Consider the following 20486-nt stretch of genomic DNA (forward strand, 5'->3'; position numbering starts at 1 on the left):
TGGGGAGTTTTTCAGGATAAAAATAAATGTGCTATCTAACCTCCAAACAAGCTTCAATGCCATACAACACTCCTTCCGTGGCCTCCAACTGCTCTTAAACGCTAGTAAAACCAAATGCATGCTTTTCAACCGGTCGCTGCCTGCACCCGCATGCCCGACTAGCATCACCACCCTGGATGGTTCCGACCTAGAATATGTGGACGTCTATAAGTACCTAGGTGTCTGGCTAGACTGCAAACTCTCCTTCCAGACTCATATCAAACATCTCCAATCGAAAATCAAATCAAGAGTCGGCTTTCTATTCCGCAACAAAGCCTCCTTCACTCACGCCGCCAAGCTTACCCTAGTAAAACTGACTATGCTACCGATCCTCGACTTCGGCGATGTCATCTACAAAATGGCTTCCAACACTCTACTCAGCAAACTGAATGCAGTTTATCACAGTGCCATCCGTTTTGTCACTAAAGCACCTTATACCACCCACCACTGCGACTTGTATGCTCTAGTCGGCTGGCCCTCGCTACATATTCGTCGCCAGACCCACTGGCTCCAGGTCATCTACAAGTCCATGCTAGGTAAAGCTCCGCCTTATCTCAGCTCACTGGTCACGATGGCAACACCCATCCGTAGCACGCGCTCCAGCAGGTGTATCTCACTGATCATCCCTAAAGCCAACACCTCATTTGGCCGCCTTTCGTTCCAGTACTCTGCTGCCTGTGACTGGAACGAATTGCAAAAATCGCTGAAGTTGGAGACTTTTATCTCCCTCACCAACTTCAAACATCTGCTATCTGAGCAGCTAACCGATCGCTGCAGCTGTACATAGTCTATTGGTAAATAGCCCACCCTTTTTCACCTACCTCATCCCCATACTGTTTTTATTTATTTACTTTTCTGCTCTTTTGCACACCAATATCTCTAACTGTACATGACCATCTGATCATTCATCACTCCAGTGAATTGGAGTGATGAATTGTAATTATTTGCCTACCTCCTCATGCCTTTTGCACACATTGTATATAGACTCCCCCTTTGTTTTCTACTGTGTTATTGACTTGTTAATTGTTTACTCCATGTGTAACTCTTTGTTGTCTGCTCACACTGCTATGCTTTATCTTGGCCAGGTCGCAGTTGCAAATGAGAACTTGTTCTCAACTAGCCTACCTGGTTAAATAAAGGTGAAAAAAATAAAATAAATTTAAAAAAAAACACCAGACACTGGAAGAGGAATTCCCCTTTCAGCAGGACAATAACCTACAAGACAAGGCCAAATGTAGACTGAAGTTGGTTACCATGAAGACAGTGAATGTTCCAGAGTGGCAAAGTTACAGTTTTGACTTAAATCTATGGTAAGACTTGACAATTGCTGTCTAATCATGGTCCCCAACATCTTGACAGAGCCGACTAGGTGAACAATGTCAATTTGCCCTTAAGCAAGGCTCTTAACCCTAATTGCTCCTGTAAATCACAATGGATAACAACGTCTGCTAAATGATAACATTTGTAAAAAAATTAAGTATTGACCCACTTTGATATTAGTGTTTTGTGTAGATTGTTCACAAAAGCCTGTTAAATAAATCTATTTGAATCCCACTTTGTAACATAATAAAATGAAGAAATCCAAGGGGGGGTGAATATTTATGATATCCACTGTATGACAATAGTGTGCTCTACGCTGACAAATGGTGAGTAATGTATCATCCACAAGGTTGTGTCTAGAAAGACATCCATTCCAGGACTAAAGCAGACAGGGAATGTGTAACAAACAACACCCTATTCCCTACATAGTGCACTACTTTTGTCCAGAACGCTATGGGACCTGGTCAAAGTAATGCTCTATGTAGGGAATAGGGTTCCATTTGAGGCACACTCAGGGTTAGAAACAGGAATGAACTGAAGTGGAGATTCTTCCCTGCCTGCCTTGTATTATTCATCTCTCTGAGAGTGGAATAAATGGTGTGATCTTGAAAATACCTTTTTATTTATTTTACTAGGCAAGTCAGTTAAGAACAAATTCTTATTTTCAATGACGGCCTAGGAACATTGGGTTAACTGCCTGTTCAAGGGCAGAACGACAGATTTTGTACCTTGTCAGCTGGGGGATTTGAACTTGCAACCTTTCGGTTACTAGTCCAATACTCTAACCACTAGGCTACACTGCCGCCCCCGTAGAAAATACCTTAACACTGCTGCTCATGAATTTACATAACCGTTTGCATAAAACTTTGATTTCTGGTCTCCCAGTTATTTAATTACAGATTTATACATCCGTCTGTGTCGTCTGTACACTCCCAATTCCTCCCTCTTTCCTTCTCACCCCTCCCTTCTTAATCTCTCCCATTTTTTTCACTCACAGCTGAGCGTATCATAGCGATTGACTCAAATGATGTCAATTAGCCTATCAGAAGCTTCTAAAGACATTACATAATTTTCTGGAATTTTCCAAGCTGTTTAAAGGCAGTCAACTTAGTGTATGTAAACTTCTGACCCACTGGGATTGTGATACAGTGAATTATAAGTGAAATAATCTGTCTATAAACAATTGTTGGAAAAATGACTTGTGTCATGCACAAAGTAGATGTACTAACAGACTTGCGAAAACTATAGCTTGTTAACAAAAAATGTGTGTAGTGGTTGAAAAACAAGTTTTAATGACTCCAACCTAAGTGTATGTATAACTTCCGACTTCAACTGTATTTGGCTAAGGTGTATGTAAACGTCCGACTTCAACTGTATTTGGCTAAGGTGTATGTAAACGTCCGACTTCAACTGTATTTGGCTAAGGTGTATGTAAACGTCCGACTTCAACTGTACATATGAGATGAGTAATACAAGATATGTAAACATTATTAAAGTGGCCAGTGATTTCAAGTCTGTGTATATATATATATATTATTATTATTTTTTCACCTTTATTTAACCTGGTAGGCAAGTTGAGAACAAGTTATCATTTACAACTGCGACCTGGCCAAGATAAAGCAAAGCAGTTCGACACGAACAACAACACAGTTACACATGGAGTAAAACAAACATACAGTCAATAATACCGTAGAAAAATAAGTCTATATATAATGTGAGCAAATTAGATGAGATAAGGGAGGTAAAGGCAAAAAAAAGGCCATGGTGGCGAAGTAAATACAATATAGCAAGTAAAACACTGGAATGGTAGATTTGCAGTGGAAGAATGTGCAAAGTAGAGATAGAAATAATGGGGTGCAAAGAAGCATAAATACATAAATAAATACAGTAGGGAAAGAGGTAGTTGTTTGGGCTAAATTATAGATGGGTTATGTACAGGTGCAGTAATCTGTGAGCTGCTCTGACAGCTGGTGCTTAAAGCTAGTGAGGGAGATAAGTGTTTCCAGTTTCAGAGATTTTTGTAATTCGCTCCAGTCATTGGCAGCAGAGAACTGGAAGGAGAGGTGACCAAAGGAATAATTGGTTTTGGGGGTGACCAGAGAGATATACCTGCTGGAGCGCGTGCTACAGGTGGGTGCTGCTATGGTGACCAGTGAGCTGAGATAAGGGGGGACTTTACCTAGCAGGGTCTTGTAGATGACCTGGAGTCAGTGGGTTTGGCGACAAGTATGAAGCGAAGGCCAGCCAACGTGAGTGTACAGGTCACAGTGGTGGGCAGTATATGGGGCTTTGGTGACCAAACGGATGGCACTGTGATAGACTGCATCCAATTTATTGAGTAGGGTATTGGAGGCTATTTTGTAAATTACATCGCCGAAGTCGAGGGTAGGTAGGATGGTCAGTTTTACAAGGGTATGTTTGGCAGCATGAGTGAAGGATGCTTTGTTGCGAAATAGGAAGCCAATTCTAGATTTAACTTTGGATTGGAGATGTTTGATGTGAGTCTGGAAGGAGAGTTCACAGTCTAACCAGACACCTAGGTATTTGTAGTTGTCCACATATTCTAAGTCAGAACCGTCCAGAGTAGTGATGTTGGACGGACGGGCAGGTGCAGGCAGCGATCGGTTGAAGAGCATGCATTTAGTTTTACTTGTATTTAAGAGCAATTGGAGGCCACGGAAGGAGTTGTATGGCATTGAAGCTCGTCTGGAGGGTTGTTAACACAGTGTCCAAAGAAGGGCCAGAAGTATACAGAATGGTGTCATCTGCGTAGAGGTGGATCAGAGACTCACCAGCAGCAAGAGCGACATCATTGATGTATACAGAGAAGAGAGTCGGTCCAAGAATTTAACCCTGTGGGACCCCCATAGACTGACAGAGGTCCGGACAACAGGCCCTCCGATTTGACACACTGAACTCTATCAGAGAAGTACAGTGCCTTGCGAAAGTATTCGGCCCCCTTGAACTTTGCGACCTTTTGCCACATTTCAGGCTTCAAACATAAAGATATAAAACTGTATTTTTTTGTGAAGAATCAACAACAAGTGGGACACAATCATGAAGTGGAACGACATTTATTGGATATTTCAAACTTTTTTAACAAATCAAAAACGGAAGAATTGGGTGTGCAAAATTATTCAGCACCTTTCAGTGCAGCAAACTCTCTCCAGAAGTTCAGTTAGGATCTCTGAATGATCCAATGTTGACCTAAATGACTAATGATGATAAATACAATCCACCTGTGTGTAATCAAGTCTCCGTATAAATGCACCTGCACTGTGATAGTCTCAGAGGTCCGTTAAAAGCGCAGAGAGCATCATGAAGAACAAGGAACACACCAGGCAGGCTCGAGATACTGTTGTGAAGAAGTTTAAAGCCGGATTTGGATACAAAAAGATTTCCCAAGCTTTAAACATCCCAAGGAGCACTGTGCAAGCGATAATATTGAAATGGAAGGAGTATCAGACCACTGCAAATCTACCAAGACCTGGCCGTCCCTCTAAACTTTCAGCTCATACAAGGAGAAGACTGATCGGAGATGCAGCCAAGAGGCCCAGGATCACCCTGGATGAACTGCAGAGATCTACAGCTGAGGTGGGAGACTCTGTCCATAGGACAACAATCAGTCGTATATTGCACAAATCTGGCCTTTATGGAAGAGTGGCAAGAAGAAAGCCATTTCTTAAAGATATCCATAAAAAGTGTCGTTTAAAGTTTGCCACAAGCCACCTGGGAGACACACCAAACATGTGGAAGAAGGTGCTCTGGTCAGATGAAACCAAAATTGAACTTTTTGGCAACAATGCAAAACATAACGTTTGGTGTAAAAGCAACACAGCTCATCAACCTGAACACACCATCCCCACTGTCAAACATGGTGGTGGCAGCATCATGGTTTGGGCCTGCTTTTCTTCAGCAGGGACAGGGAAGATGGTTAAAATTGATGGGAAGATGGATGGAGCCAAATACAGGACCATTCTGGAAGAAAACCTGATGGAGTCTGCAAAAGACCTGAGACCGGGACGGAGATTTGTCTTCCAACAAGACAATGATCCAAAACATAAAGCAAAATCTACAATGGAATGGTTCAAAAATAAACATATCCAGGTGTTAGAATGGCCAAGTCAAAGTCCAGACCTGAATCCAATCGAGAATCTGTGGAAAGAACTGAAAACTGCCTCTCACAAATGCTCTCCATCCAACCTCACTGAGCTCGAGCTGTTTTGCAAGGAGGAATGGGAAAACATTTCAGTCTCTCGATGTGCAAAACTGCTAGAGACATACCCCAAGCGACTTACAGCTGTAATCGCAGCAAAAGGTGGCGCTACAAAGTATTAACTTAAGGGGGCTGAATAATTTTGCACGCCCAATTTTTCAGTTTTTGATTTGTTAAAAAAGTTTGAAATATCCAGTAAATGTCGTTCCACTTCATGATTGTGTCCCACTTGTTGTTGATTCTTCACAAAAAAATACAGTTTTATATCTTTATGTTTGAAGCCTGAAATGTGGCAAAAGGTCGCAAAGTTCAAGGGGGCCGAATACTTTCGCAAGGCACTGTAGTTGGTGAACCAGGCGAGGCAATCATTTGAGAAACCAAGGCTATATAGGGCAGCAGCCTCTAATGTGCTAGTGACAGCTATTTAAAAGTCTGATGGTCGTAAGATAAAGCTTTTTTTCAGTCTCTCGGCCCCAGCTTTGATGCACCTGTACTGACCTCGCCTTCTGGATGGTAGCGTGGTGAATAGGCAGTGGCTCAGGGGGTTGTTGTCCTTGATGATCTTTTTGACATTCTTGTGACATCGGGATATAATTAAGCAATAAGGCCAGAGGGGGTGTGGTATACTTGGCATATACCACAAACCCAAGTTGCTATTGCTATTATAAACTGGTTGCCAACATAAATAGAACAATAAACAAGTATTTTTGCATTATACTATGGTATATTGTCTGAAATTCTGTTTCAGCCAATCAGCTGCCAGGACCCAAATTACCCAGTTTAAAACATGGCATATTTAAATGGCCAATATACCAAGGCTATGGGCTGTATCCAGGCACTCTGCATTGCATCGTGCATAAGAACAGCACTTAGCTGTGGTATATTGGCCATTTATGGGGCGGCAGGTTTGTAGGACCGTTGGGCCAGTAACCGTTACGAGCTGACAAGGTAAAAATCTGTTGTTCTGCCCCTGAGCAAGTCTGTGGCGCCGATGATGTGGATGTCCATTAAGGCAGCCCCCCGCACCTCTCTGATTCAAAGGAGTTGGATTAAATGAGGAAGAAACATTTCAGTTGTACAACTGACTAGGTATACCACCCCCCACCCCGAGGTGCCTTATTGCTATTATAACCTGGTTACCAACTTAATTAGACCAGTAAATAGTTGTTTGGTTGTTGGTCATACCCGTGGTATACAGTCTAATATACCACAGCTTTCAGCATTCAGGGCTCAAACCAACCGGCTTATACAGTACTTATACTGATTTTATAGATTTCAAGTTGCTTGGTCAGATTGAAAGGATGGGAAAAATAAACAGTATGGAAAAACTGAGCACTTTTACATACTCAAAAGAAAAACACTATATAAAAATCTAAAGTAATATCATCTCAAATATTGATACACTACAGTTTTACTGCAATTACAGGATGAAGGTCAAAACATCAGTCACAAGGGATGATAATTATAATTTTAATAGTAAAAACATAATCAAGTAAAAAAAAAATCTAAAATGCATCCAAACACACTTGTTCACCATGCTTATCATATCAATGAAGTACTTAAAAACAAACATGGATTTCAAGAAACTCAGGTTACCTGACATTTTTTTTTCAAGTAGGCTATTTTCTGTCAGCCAACCAACAGAAGGACAGAAAGAAGGAAATCATTTTCCCTTTGAAACTCTGCCTGACCAACAGCTCAACACAACACACTCATCAGACTAACTCATCACCTTAAAATAGGTTTGGGAATGTAAAAAAACTCTACTTGTAGGAAGACACAATGGCTCTCTCAATAAGTCTTTCTGTGATTCCCTGCATCCTATTTCCTCACCTCAACCATATTGGAGGAGGAAGTGCAAAATGGGAGGAATCAAGGAAAGACTAATTGAAAAAGAGCCATAGAAAACTGCACATTAGAAATCTCTCCTCCTCCCCCAACCTCCACTTCTTCTTCTCCACCACTTCATCCCCTCACTCCTCCCCCCCGGCTACTACCCCTCTCTCCTCTGTGGTTGTCTCTAGGTGCTTGTTGCCGGGGGCGTCGCTAGCTTGCTCTGTCCCTGCTTCCTCCTGTCCATCTGGGAGTTCCATGTCCAACTCCTCAAAGGAGGAGGAGCTGGAGCTCCTGTCACTGCGGTCTTCACCTCCTCCTCCTCCTGTTCCTCCTCTGTAGTGTCGGATCAGGGAGGGGACGCTGGATGGGGCTAGGGAGGTCTCTCTGCTGTCTGACAGGAAAACACCACTCCCTGAACTGCACTCACTATTGGAGTCTGCACCTAGTGAGACAGGGAGAGAGAAAATAAGAATAGTTAGAGGCCACACTTAGGGAGAAAAAGACATGGGGAGAACAGGTAAGACTAAAGAGAATGCATACCTTTTTGTTGGCACTGTGTTACTAAGCAGAATGCATGAAAATGATGAGCATATAACATATGTGAATCAACAGACACAGACAGACAAACACACAGACAGAGACACATAGACAGACGAGAGCTTGATAGACAAATAAATAGATAAATAGACAATACATATAGATGGACATATAAGACACTTTAAACAATGCCACTTTAATAATGTTTACATATCTTACATTACTCATATCATATGTATATACTGTATTTTATACCATCTACTGCACCTTGCCTATTCCGCTCGGCCATCGCTCATCCATATATTTATATGTACATATTTTAATTCACCCCCTTTAGATTTGTGTGTATTAGGTAGTTGGAGAACTGTTAGATTACTTGTTAGATTTTACTGCATTGTCGAAACCAGAAGCTCAAGCATTTCACTACACTCGCATTAGCATTTGCTAACCATGTGTATGTGACAATTAACATTTGATTTGAGTGGCCAGACGAAAGCCACTCCTCAGTAAAAGGCACATGAGAGCCCGCTTGCAGTTTGCCAAATGGCTCCTAAAGACTCTCAGACTATGAGAAACAAGATTATCTGGTCTGATGAATCCCTACGGTGAAGCATGGTGGTGGCAGAATCATGCGGTGGCAATGTTTTTCAGTGCCAGGGACTGGGAGACTAGTCAGGACCAAGGCAAAGATGAACGGAGAAAAGTAGAGAGATCCTTGATGAAAACCTGCTCCAGAGCTCTCAGGACCTCAGATTGGGGCGAAGGTTCACCTTTCAACTGGATAATGACCCTTTGCACACAGCCAAGACAATGCAGGAGTTGCTTTGGGACAAGTCTCTGAATGTTCTTGAGTGGCCAAGACAGAGCCCGGACTTGAACCTGATCTAACATCTCTGAAGAGACCTGTTAATAGCTGTGCAGCGATGCTCCCCATCCAACCTGACAAAGCTTGAGAGGATCTGCAGAGAAGAATGGGAGAAACTCCCCAAATACAGGTGTGCCAAGCTTGTAGCGTCATACCCAAGAAGACAAAGACAAAGTACTGAGTAAAGAGTCTGAATACTTTCCGAATGCACTGTAAATGTGGCTCTGATGTGTTTGAGCAAGGCTGGATCAAAAGCCTGCACACCCAGTAGCTCGTCAGACTGAGGATTAACCAAGGTCTAGTTGAGCACCTCATTTAAACATTTTTTTTTATGTAGGGGGTGGATCAGCTTTAATACTGCGGATAGATTGTTGAACCATCAATGTAATTGTCTACATAATTTCCAATCATACCTACCTACCTACCTACCTACCTACCTACCTACCTACCTACCTACCACAAGCCCCACTGTATGTAAACTTCTAGCACCTGGAATTGTGATACAGTGAAATAATCTGTCTGTAAACAATTGTTACTGTGTCATGCACACAGTAAATGTCCTAACCGACTTGCCAAAACTATTGTTTGACAAGAAATTTGTGGATCTGGAGCCCCAGATCGAGGGAGATTATCAGTGGTCTTGTATGTCTTCCATTTCCTAATAATTGCTCCCACAGTTGATTTCTTCAAACCAAGCTGCTTACCTATTGCAGATTCAGTCTTCCCAGCCTGGTGCAGGTCTACAATTTTGTTTCTGGTGTCCTTTGACAGCTCTTTGGTCTTGGCCATCGTGGAGTTTGGAGTGTGCCTGTTTGAGGTTGTGGACAGGTGTCTTTTACACTGATAGCAAGTTCAAACAGGTGCCATTAATACAGGTAACGAGTGGAGGACAGAGGAGCCTCTTAAAGAAGAATTTACAGGTCTGTGAGAGCCAGAAATCGTGCTTGATTGTAGGTGATCAAATACTTATTTTCCACCATAATTTGCAAATAAATTCATAAAAAATCCTACAATGTGATTTTCTGGATTTTTTTCTCTCATTTTGTCTGTCATAGTTGAAGTGTACCTATGATGAAAATTACAGGCCTCTCATCTTTTTTAAGTGGGAGAACTTGCACAATTGGTGGCTGACTAAATACTTTTTTGCCCCACTGTACATGTAGATATGGTTAAAGTGACTATGCATATATGATAAACAGAGAGTAGCAGCAGCGTAAAAAGAGGGGTTGGGGCACACAATGCAAATAGTCCGGGTAGCCATTTGATTACCTGTTCAGGAGTCTTATGGCTTGGGGGTACAAACTGTTGAGAAGCCTTTTTGTCCTAGACTTGGCACTCCGGTACCGCTTGCCATGCGGTAGTAGAGAGAACAGTCTGACTGGGGTGGCTGGGGTCTTTGACAATTTTTTAGGGCCTTCCTCTTACACTGCCTGGTGTAGAGGTCCTGGATGGCAGGCAGCTTAGCCCCAGTGATGTACTGGGCCGTACGCACTACCCTTTTTAGTTTCCTGAGGGGGAATAGGCTTTGTCGTGCCCATTTCACAACTGTCTTGGTGTGTTTGAACCATTCTAGTTTGTTGTTGATGTGGACACCAAGGAACTTGAAGCTCTCAACCTGCTCCACTACAGCCCCGTCAATGAGAATGGGGGCATGCTCGGTCCTCCTTTTCCTGTAGTCCACAAAAATCTCCTTAGTCTTGGTTACGTTGAGGGATAGGTTGTTATTCTGGCACCACCCGGCCAGGTCTCTGACTTCCTCCCTTTAGGCTTTCTCGTCGTTGTCGGTGATCAGGCCTACCACTGTTGTGTCGTCTGCAAACGTAATGATGGTCGTGCCTGGCCATGCAGTTGTGGGTGAACAGGGAGTACAGGAGGGGACTGAGCACGCACCCCTGGGGAGCTCAAGTGTTGAGGATCAGCGTGGTAGATGTATTGCTACCTACCCTCACCACCTGGGGACGGCCCATCAGGAAGTCCAGGATCCAGTTGCAGAGGGAGGTGTTTAGTCCCAGGATCCTTAGTTTAGTGATGAGCTTTGAGGGTACTATGGTGTTGAACGCTGAGCTGTAGTCAATGAATAGCATTCTCACGTAAGTTTTCCCTTTTGTCCAGGTGGGAAAGGGCAGTGTGGAGTGCAATAGAGATTGCATCATCTATGGATCTGTTTGGGCGGAATGCAAGTTGGAGTGGGTCTAGGGTTTCTGGGATAATGGTGTTGATATGAGCCATTACCAACCTTTCAAAGCAATACATGGCTACAGACTTGAGTGCTACGAGTCTGTAGTCATTTAGGCAGGTTGCCTTTGTGTTCTTGGGCACAGGGACTATGGTGGTCCGCTTGAAACATGTTGGTATTACATACCTAATCAGGGACATGTTGAAAATGTCAGTGAAGACACCTGTCAGTTGGTGAGCACATGCCCGGAGCACACGTCCTGGTAATCCGTCTGGCCCCGCAGCCTTGTGTATGTTGACCTGTTTAAAGGTCTTACTCACGTCGCCTACGGAGACCGTGATCACACAGTCGCCTGGAACAGCTGATGCTCTCATGCATGCCTCAGTGTTGCTTGCCTCGAAGCGAGCATAGAAGTGATTTAGCTCGTCTGGTAGGCTCGTGTCACTGGGCAGCCCACGTCTGTGTACATCAACTTTATATGACCTTATTTGCGAGTGTCGGTGGAAATTTTTGGGGACATGACAAAAACATGAATACATGCTAATAATAGCTAAACAGTTAACTAGAGGGATAACTAGCCAGGCTACAATATATGTTTTGAATTAGCTACCTAGTTAGTCTGTTTCTATCATATTTTATAGGCTTGGCCTGCCTGCTGCTAAAATGTCTAACTGTAGTCTCTCCTTGAGCAATGGCCCACTCGCACACATGCAGGTGATATGTGCACATACTGTATGGACACGCTAAAATGTCATATTCTGATCCTGGCTGATATGTACCATTATTATGTGATTGATCAAATATTTTAAAACTGTGCCTAATAAATTATATTAACAGAAATTATGATGTACATTTCAGACCTGAGAAACAATTTTGTATGAACACTGCACTGAGAACATATATATATATCACTCTCTGTATGAGTGTTGGGCATAAGCTCAAGAAGGGACACTTCAAACTCAGCATTTCTAAGTGATAAATACAACACAAATCGTTTTGCGTTTCAGTTTTTAGTGTCTATGTCAGTGTGTTTGCAGCAGAGTGATGGTTTGGTTTGTGTACTCCAGTGTACCTAATAGCAGATAGGACAGACAGGATCCTTCCTAATGTTAATTTATCTCATTCTGTCACAGTGGCTCACGCTCGCTCACGCACGCACGCACACACTTCACCCAAGGACAAAGAGGGAGAGAGATACCAAGTGAAAAAGACAGAGACTGCAGATGAACAGAATGAGAAAGATAGAGACCGAGAGAAGCAGAGAGACAGAGATGAAGTTGAAGCTGATAGGAAATGTCAGACTCACCAAAGACTGAGCTGTTGACAGCAGTTTATGTTAAAGAGTTTACCACCTGTCTATCTCTTTCCATATCATTCCAAATTGACCAATGTGCAACTAATGAAATGACACCAAACAACACTGTCAGGACAATAAGTCAAGACCATTTCCTCCTCTGTGACTTCAGTTAGCCTACACTTGGCAACATGAGTAAAATTATAGTAAATAGCTATGAAACAAATCTAAGCTGAAAAAATGTGCTGTACACACAGACACAAACTCCCAACCAATGTTTTTTTGTCTGAATAAAACTGCCTCATTGCAGTGCAACTGAAATCTAGCCAAGAGCTGTCACTGTTTAATTCACACTAGACTAATTTACATGTGATGGATAGAAGGTAGTGGAAACTGAAATCTGACAGTGAATAGTGCGCACGCACGCACACACACACACACACACACACACACACACACACACACACAGAGAGAGAGAGGAACACAGAGGAAACGTTCAGTGGTGCCTTCAGGCTAGTCTTCCCACCCTTCATAACTATAATCGATCCATTATTGCTACTTGCTTATAGAGTATGTGAAATATTGTGTGGAACTTTTAGCTTGTTACCATTTAATGTGCTTTCTCCAAAATATTTTTTATAAGCATTCTCAAAAAGCCATAGGCAATACTGAGCAGTGAGATACAGGCTAGCACAGCTATATGTCAGAAACGATGAAAAGAAACTATCAGGAAAATGCAAGTGCAAATCCATACCATGTCCACCCACTCTTCAGTGCACCCTTACATGTTAGTAAAAGACAGAGAGGAAAGGGTGACTGTTGTGGAGTTGGCTGGCCCTGTCACAAATACAGGGGGCGATGGTCCGAGAAGGCTCCTTGTGTTCCTCTGACCTCTGTGAGATGAGACCAGTCAGTGATAGGACCATGGGTACCTGCCACAGTATCATCACACACACACACACACACACACCGTCAGCCGGGGACACAGGGAATAGAGAGGAGCAGGATTTGTCACTGCTACTCAACATTCAGTAGGTCTGTAGCCATGTGTGGAGGGGACAGAGAGAGAGAGATTACATCTTCTGGTTGCCATGAGTGTCACGGGTGTGTGTGTCCGCGTGTGTCTGTGTTGCACATTTTACATCCCAATCTCCTACTGAAGATCCTGAGTCGTGTAGACAGAAGGGTGTTGAGTTATTCCTAGCTGAAGTCCCAGTCACTATGCTTGCCTTGGAGGACTTTTGTTGTGCAGTTAGATCAGTTAGATAACTGGGTCCAAGTCCCAGTTTATCTCTGTGTAAGTGTGTGTGTGTGTGTGTGTTGGCCAGCAGGCAACTAGATTAGGTGTGTGTGATGATACTGTTCGCTTTAGCAATCTCACGAGGATAAAGACCTCCTCCATTCCTGTCATTATTGAAAGAGATCGTGATACCTCACATCTCAAAATAGAGCTACTTAATGTTAGATCCCTTACTTCAAAGGCAATTATAGTCAATGAACTAATCACTGATCATAATCTTGATGTGATTGGCCTGACTGAAACATGGCTTAAGCCTGATAGTAAATTTATGTTAAATGAGGCCTCACCTCCTGGCTACACTAGTGACCATATCCCACGTGCATCCTGCAAAGGCGGAGGTGTTGCTAACATTTACGATAGCAAATTTCAATTTACCCCCCCAAAAATGACGTTTTTGTCTTTTGAGCTTCTAGTCATGAAATCTATGCAGCCTACTCAATCACTTTTTATAGCTACGGTTTACAGGCCTCCTGGGCCATATACAGCGTTCCTCATTGAGTTCCCTGAATTCCTATAGGACCTTGTAGTCATAGCAGATAATATTCACATTTTTGGTGACTTTAATATTCACATGGAAAAGTTCACAGACCCATTCCAAAAGGCTTTCGGAGCCATCATCGACTCAGTGGGTTTTGTCCAACACGTCTCTGGACCTACTCACTGTCACAGTCATACTCTGTACCTAGTTTTGTCCCATGGAATATATGTTGTGGATCTTAAATGTTTTTCCTCATAATCCTGGACTATCGGACCACCATTTTATTAAATTTGCAATTGCAACAAGTAATCTGCTCAGACCCCAACCAAGGAGCATCAATAGTCATGCTATAAATTCACAGACAACACAAAGATTCCTTGATGCCCTTCCAGACTCCCTCTGCCTACCCAAGGACGTCAGAGGACAAAAATCAGTTGACCACCTAACTGAGGAACTCAATTTAAACTTGCACAATACCATAGATGCAGTTGCACCCCTAAAAACTAAAAACATTTCTCAAAAGAAACTAGCTCCCTGGTATACAGAAAATACCTGAGCTCTGAAGCAAGCTTCCAGAAAATTTGAACGGAAATGGTGCCACACCAAACTGGAAGTCTTTCGACTAGCTTGGAAAGACAGTACCGTGCAGTATCGAAGAGCCCTTACTGCTGCTCAATCAATAAGAACAATCCGAAATTAATTTTTGATACTGTCGCAAAGCTAACTAAAAAGCAGCATTCCCCAAGAGAGAATGGCTTTCACTTCAGCAGAAATAAATTCATGAACTTCTTTGAGGAAAAGATCATGATTATTAGAAAGCAAATTACAGACTCCTCTTTAAATCTGCGTATTCCTTCAAAGCTCAGTTGTCCTGAGTCTGCACAACTCTGCAAGGACCTAGGATCAAGAAAGACACTCAAGTGTTTTAGTACTATATCTCTTGACACAATGATGAAAATAATCATGGCCTCTAAACCTTCAAGCTGCATACTGGACCCTATTCCAACTAAACTACTGAAAAAGCTGCTTCCTGTGCTTGGCTCTCCTATGTCGAACTTAATAAACGGCTCTCTATCCACTGGATGTGTACCAAACTCACTAAAAGTGGCAGTAATAAAGCCTCTCTTGAAAAAGCCAAACCTTGACCCAGAAAATATAAAAAACTAAAATCGGCCTATATCGAATCTTCCATTCCTCTCAAAAATGTTAGAAAAGGCTGTTGCGCAGCAACACACTGCCTCCCTGAAGACAAACAATGTGTACGAAATGCTTTAGACCCCATCATAGCACTGAGACTGCACTTGTGAAGGTGGTAAATTACCTTTTAATGGCATCAGACCGAGGCTCTGCATCTGTCCTCGTGCTCCTAGACCTTAGTGCTGCTTTTGATACCATCGATCACCACATTCTTTTGGAGAGATTGGAAACCCAAAATGGTCTACACAGACAAGTTCTGGCCTGGTTTAGATCTTATCTGTCGGAAAGATATCAGTTTGTGAATGGTTTGTCCTCTGACAAATCAACTGTAAATTTCGGTGTTCCTCAAGGTTCCATTTTAGGACCACAATTGTTTTCATTATATATTTTACCTCTTGGGGATGTCATTCAAAAACATAACGTTAACTTTCACTGCTATGCGGATGACACACAGCTGTACATTTCAATGAAACATGGTGAAGCCACAAAATTGCCCTCGCTAGAAGCCTGTGTTTCAGACATAAGGAAGTGGATGCCTGCAAACTTTCTACTTGTAAACTCGGACAAAATAGAGATGCTTGTTCTAGGTCCCAAGAAACAAAGAGATCTTCTGTTGAATCTGACAATTAATCTTAATGGTTGTACAGTCGTCTCAAATAAAACTGTGAAGGACCTCTGCGTTACTCTGGACCCAGATCTCTCTTTTGACGAACATATCAAGACTGTTTCAAGGACAGCTTTTTTCCATCTACGTAACATTGCAAAAATCTGAAACTTTCTGTCCAAAAATGATGCAGAAAAATATATTCATGCTTTTGTCACTTCTAGGTTAGACTACTGCAATGCTCTACTTTCCGGCTACCCGGATAAAGCACTAAATAAACCTCAGTTAGTGATAAATACGGCTACTAGAATCCTGACTAGAACCAAAACATTTGATCATATTACTCCAGTGCTAGCCTCCCTACACTGGCTTCCTGTCAAGGCATGGGATGATTTCAAAGTTTTACTGCTAACCTACAAAGCATTACATGGGCTTGCTCCTACCTATCTCTCTGAATTGGTCCTGCCGTACATACCTACACGTACGCTACGGTCACAAGATGCAGGCCCCCTAATTGTCCCTAGAATTTCTAAGCAACCAGCTGGAGGCAGGGCGTTCTCCTATAGAGCTCAATTTTTATGGAATGGTCTGCCTACCCATGTCAGAGAAGCAAACTCGGTCTCAACCTTTAAGTCTTTACTGAAGACTCATCTCTTCAGTGGGTCATATGATTGAGTGTAGTCTGGCCCAGGAGTGTGAAGGTGAACGGAAAGGCTCTGGAGCAACGAACCACTCTTGCTGTCTCTGCCTGGCCGGTTCCCCTCTTTCCACTGGGATTCTCTGCCTCTAACCCTATTACAGGGGCTGAGTCACTGGCTTACTGGTGCTCTTTCAACCCGTCCCAAGGAGGGGTGCGTCACTTGAGTGGGTTGAGTCGCTGATGTGATCTTCCTGTCGGGGTTGGCATCCTCCTTTGGTTGTGCCGTGGCGGAGATCTTTGTGGGCTATACTCGGACTTGTTTCAGGATGGTAAGTTGGTAGTTGAAGACATCCCTCTAGTGGTGTGGGGGCTGTGCTTTGGCAAAGTGGGTGGGGTTATATCCTTCCTGTTTGGCCCTGTCCGGGGGTATCATCGGATGGGGCCACAGTGTCTCCTGACCCCTCCTGCCTCAGCCTCCAGTATTTATGCTGCAGTAGTTTATGTGTCGGGGGGCTAGGGTCAGTTTGTTATATCTGGAGTACTTCTCCTGTCTTATCTGGTGTCCTGTGTGAATTTAAGTATGCTCTCTCTAATTCTCCCTTTCTCTCTCTCGGAGGACCTGAGCCCTAGGACCATGCCTCAGGACTACCTGGCATGATGACTCCTTGCTGTCCCCAGTCCACCTGGCCGTGCTGCTGCTCCAGTTTAATCTGTTCTGCCTGCGGCTATGGAATCCTGACCTGTTCACCGGACGTGCTACCTGTCCCAGACCTATTATTTGACCATGCTAGTCATTTATGAACATTTGAACATCTTGGCCATGTTCTGTTACAATCTCCACCTGGCACAGCCAGAAGAGGACTGGCCACCCCTCATAGCCTGGTTCCTCTCTAGGTTTCTTCCTAGGTTTTGGCCTTTCTAGGGAGTTTTTCCTAGCCAACGTGCTTAAACCTGCATTGCTTGCTGTTTGGGGTTTTAGGCTGGGTTTCTGTACAGCACTTTGAGATATCAGCTGATGTACAAAGGGCTATATAAATACATTTGATTTGATTTGATTAGGCTGGCTTTAGAGGAAAGCTTTGCCTCAGCCCAGTTTCTCACAGCCTGTATGGGCTAAGTCTTCCTACCACAGACATACTGCCACACTGCTCTACTCTCCTGTGTGTGTGTGTCTATGTGTGTCTGTACGTGGTGGAAAGTTGAGGTGAAAGTATCAGTGACTGAACGCAAAATAAAGTGTACGTGTGTGTGTGTGGTGTCATCTGTGTGTGTGTGTGTGTGTATTTTTTATTTCATTTATTTTATTTCACCTTTATTTAACCAGGTAGGCTAGTTGAGAACAAGTTCTCATTTGCAACTGCAACCTGGCAAAGATAAAGCGTAGCAATTCGACACATACAACAACACAGAGTTACACATGGAATAAACAAAACATACAGTCAATAATACAGTAGAACAAAATAAAACAAAAAGTCTACATACAGTGAGTGCAAATGAGGTAAGTTAAGGAAATAAATAGGCCATGGGGGCGAAGTAATTACAATATAGCAATTAAACACTGGAATGGTAGATCGGCAGAAGATGAATGTGCAGGTAGAGATACTGGGGTGCAAAGGAGCAAGATAAATAAATAAATACTGTATGGGGATGAGGTAGGTAGACAGATGGGCTGTTTACAGATGGGCTATGTACAGGTGCAGTGATCTGTAAGCTGCTCTGACAATTTTTTTTTGCAATTCGTTCCAGTCATGGGCAGCAGAGAACTGGAATGAAAGATGACCAAAGGAGGAATTGGCTTTGGGGGTGACCAGTGAGATATACCTGCTGGAGCGCATGCTATGAGTGGGTGCTGCTATGGTGACCAGTGAGCTGAGATAAGGCGGGGCTTTACCTAGCAGACTTGTAGATAACCTGCAGCCAGTGGATTTGGCGACGAGTATGAAGCGAGGGCCAACCAACGAGAGCGTACAGGTCGCAATGGTGGGTAGTGTATGGGGCTTTGGTGACAAAACGGATGGCACTGTGATAGACTGCATCCAGTTTGTTGAGTAGAGTGTTGGAGGATATTTATAGATGACATCACCGAAGTCGAGGTTTGGTAGGATGGTCAGTTTTACGAGGGTATGTTTGGCAGCATGAGTGAAGGATGCTTTGTTGCGATACAGGAAGCCGATTCTAGATTAAATTTTGGATTGGAGATGCTTAATGTGAGTCTGGAAGGAGAGTTTACAGTCTAACCAGACATTTGTAGTTGTCCACGTATTCTAATTCTAAGTCAGAGCCGTCCAGAGTAGTGATGCTGGATGGGCGGGCAGTGATCGATTGAATAGCATACATTTAGTTTTACTTGCGTTTAAGAGCAGTTGGAGGCCACGGAAGGAGAGTTGTATGGCATTGAAGCTTGAGTGAGTGAGTATGTATGTATGTATGTATGTATGTACAGTGGGGCAAAAAAGTATTTAGTCAGCCATCAATTGTGCAAGTTCTCCCACTTAAAAGGATGAGAGAGCCCTGTAATTTTCATCATAGGTACACTTCAACTATGACAGACAAAATGAGAGAAGAAAAAAAATCCAGAAAATCACATTATAGGATTTTTAATGAATTTATTTGCAAATTATGGTGGAAAATAAGTATTTGGTCAATAACAAAAGTTTCTCAATACTTTGTTAAATACCCTTTGTTGGCAATGACAGAGGTCAAATGTTTTCTGTAAGTCTTCACAAGGTTTTCACACACTGTTGTAGGAATTTTGGCCCATTCCTCCATGCAGATCTCCTCTAGAGCAGTGATGTTTTGGGGCTGTTGCTGGGCAACACGGACTTTCAACTCCCTCCAAAGATTTTCTATGGGGTTGAGATCTGGAGACTGGCTAGGCCACTCCAGGACCTTGAAATGCTTCTTACGAATCCACTCCTTTGTTGCCCGGTGGTGTGTTTGGGATCATTGTCATGCTGAAAGACCCAGCCACGTTTCATCTTCAATGCCCTTGCTGATGGAAGGAGGTTTTCACTCAAAATCTCACGATACATGGCCCCATTCATTCTTTCCTTTACACGGATCAGTCGTCCTGGTCCCTTTGCAGAAATACAGCCCCAAAGCATGATGTTTCCACCCCCATGCTTCACAGTAGGTATGGTGTTCTTTGGATGCAACTCAGCATTCTTTGTCCTCCAAACACGACAAATTGAGTTTTATCAAAAAGTTATATTTTGGTTTCATCTGACCATATGACATTCTCCCAATCTTCTTCTGGATCATGCAAATGCTCTATAGCAAACTTCAGACGGGCCTGGACATGTACTGGCTTAAGCAGGGAGACACGTCTGGCACTGCAGGATTTGAGTCCCTGGCGGCATAGTGTGTTACTGATGGTAGGCTTTGTTACTTTGGTCCCAGCTCTCTGCAGGTCATTCACTAGGTCCCCCCCATGTGGTTCTGGGATTTTTGCTCACCGTTCTTGTGATCATTTTGACCCCACGGGTGAGATCTTGCGTGGAACCCCAGATCGAGGGAGATTATCAGTGGTCTTGTAGGTCTTCCATTTACTAATAATTGCTCCCACAGTTGATTTCTTCAAACCAAGCTGCTTACCTATTGCAGATTCAGCCTTCCCAGCCTGGTGCAGGTCTACAATTTTGTTTCTGGTGTCCTTTGACAGCTCTTTGGTCTTGGCCATAGTGGAGTTTGGAGTGTGACTGTTTGAGGTTGTGGACAGGTGTCTTTTATACTGATAACGAGTGGAGGACAGAGGAGCCTCTTAAAGAAGAAGTCTTGTTTGTTTGTAGGTGACGAAATACTTATTTTCCACCATAATTTGCAAATAAATTCATTAAAAAATCCTACAATGTGATTTTCTGGATTTTTTTTCTCATTTTGTCTGTCATAGTTGAAGTGTACCTATGATGAAAATGACAGGCCTCTCTCATCTTTTTAAGTGGGAGAACTTGCACAATTGGTGGCTGACTAAATACTTTTTTGCCC

The 20486-nt window shown here is 43.1% G+C and overlaps 1 protein-coding gene across 1 annotated transcript in view; it reads right to left on the bottom strand.

The window, feature by feature from the left end:
- Positions 1-7028: 7028 nt before the first annotated feature.
- The window catches only part of LOC109891294 (testis-expressed protein 264), an 86609-nt gene continuing 73151 nt past the window's right edge, over positions 7029-20486 (bottom strand). The window contains exon 4 of the mRNA XM_020483726.2: positions 7029-7853. Within this exon, the coding sequence (XP_020339315.1) occupies positions 7549-7853 (305 nt within the window). The 3' untranslated portion in view covers positions 7029-7548. The remainder of the gene's footprint in view (positions 7854-20486) is intronic.

The sequence above is a fragment of the Oncorhynchus kisutch genome, linkage group LG5 (genome assembly GCF_002021735.2).
Source record: "Oncorhynchus kisutch isolate 150728-3 linkage group LG5, Okis_V2, whole genome shotgun sequence".
NCBI classification, from domain to species: domain Eukaryota; kingdom Metazoa; phylum Chordata; class Actinopteri; order Salmoniformes; family Salmonidae; genus Oncorhynchus; species Oncorhynchus kisutch.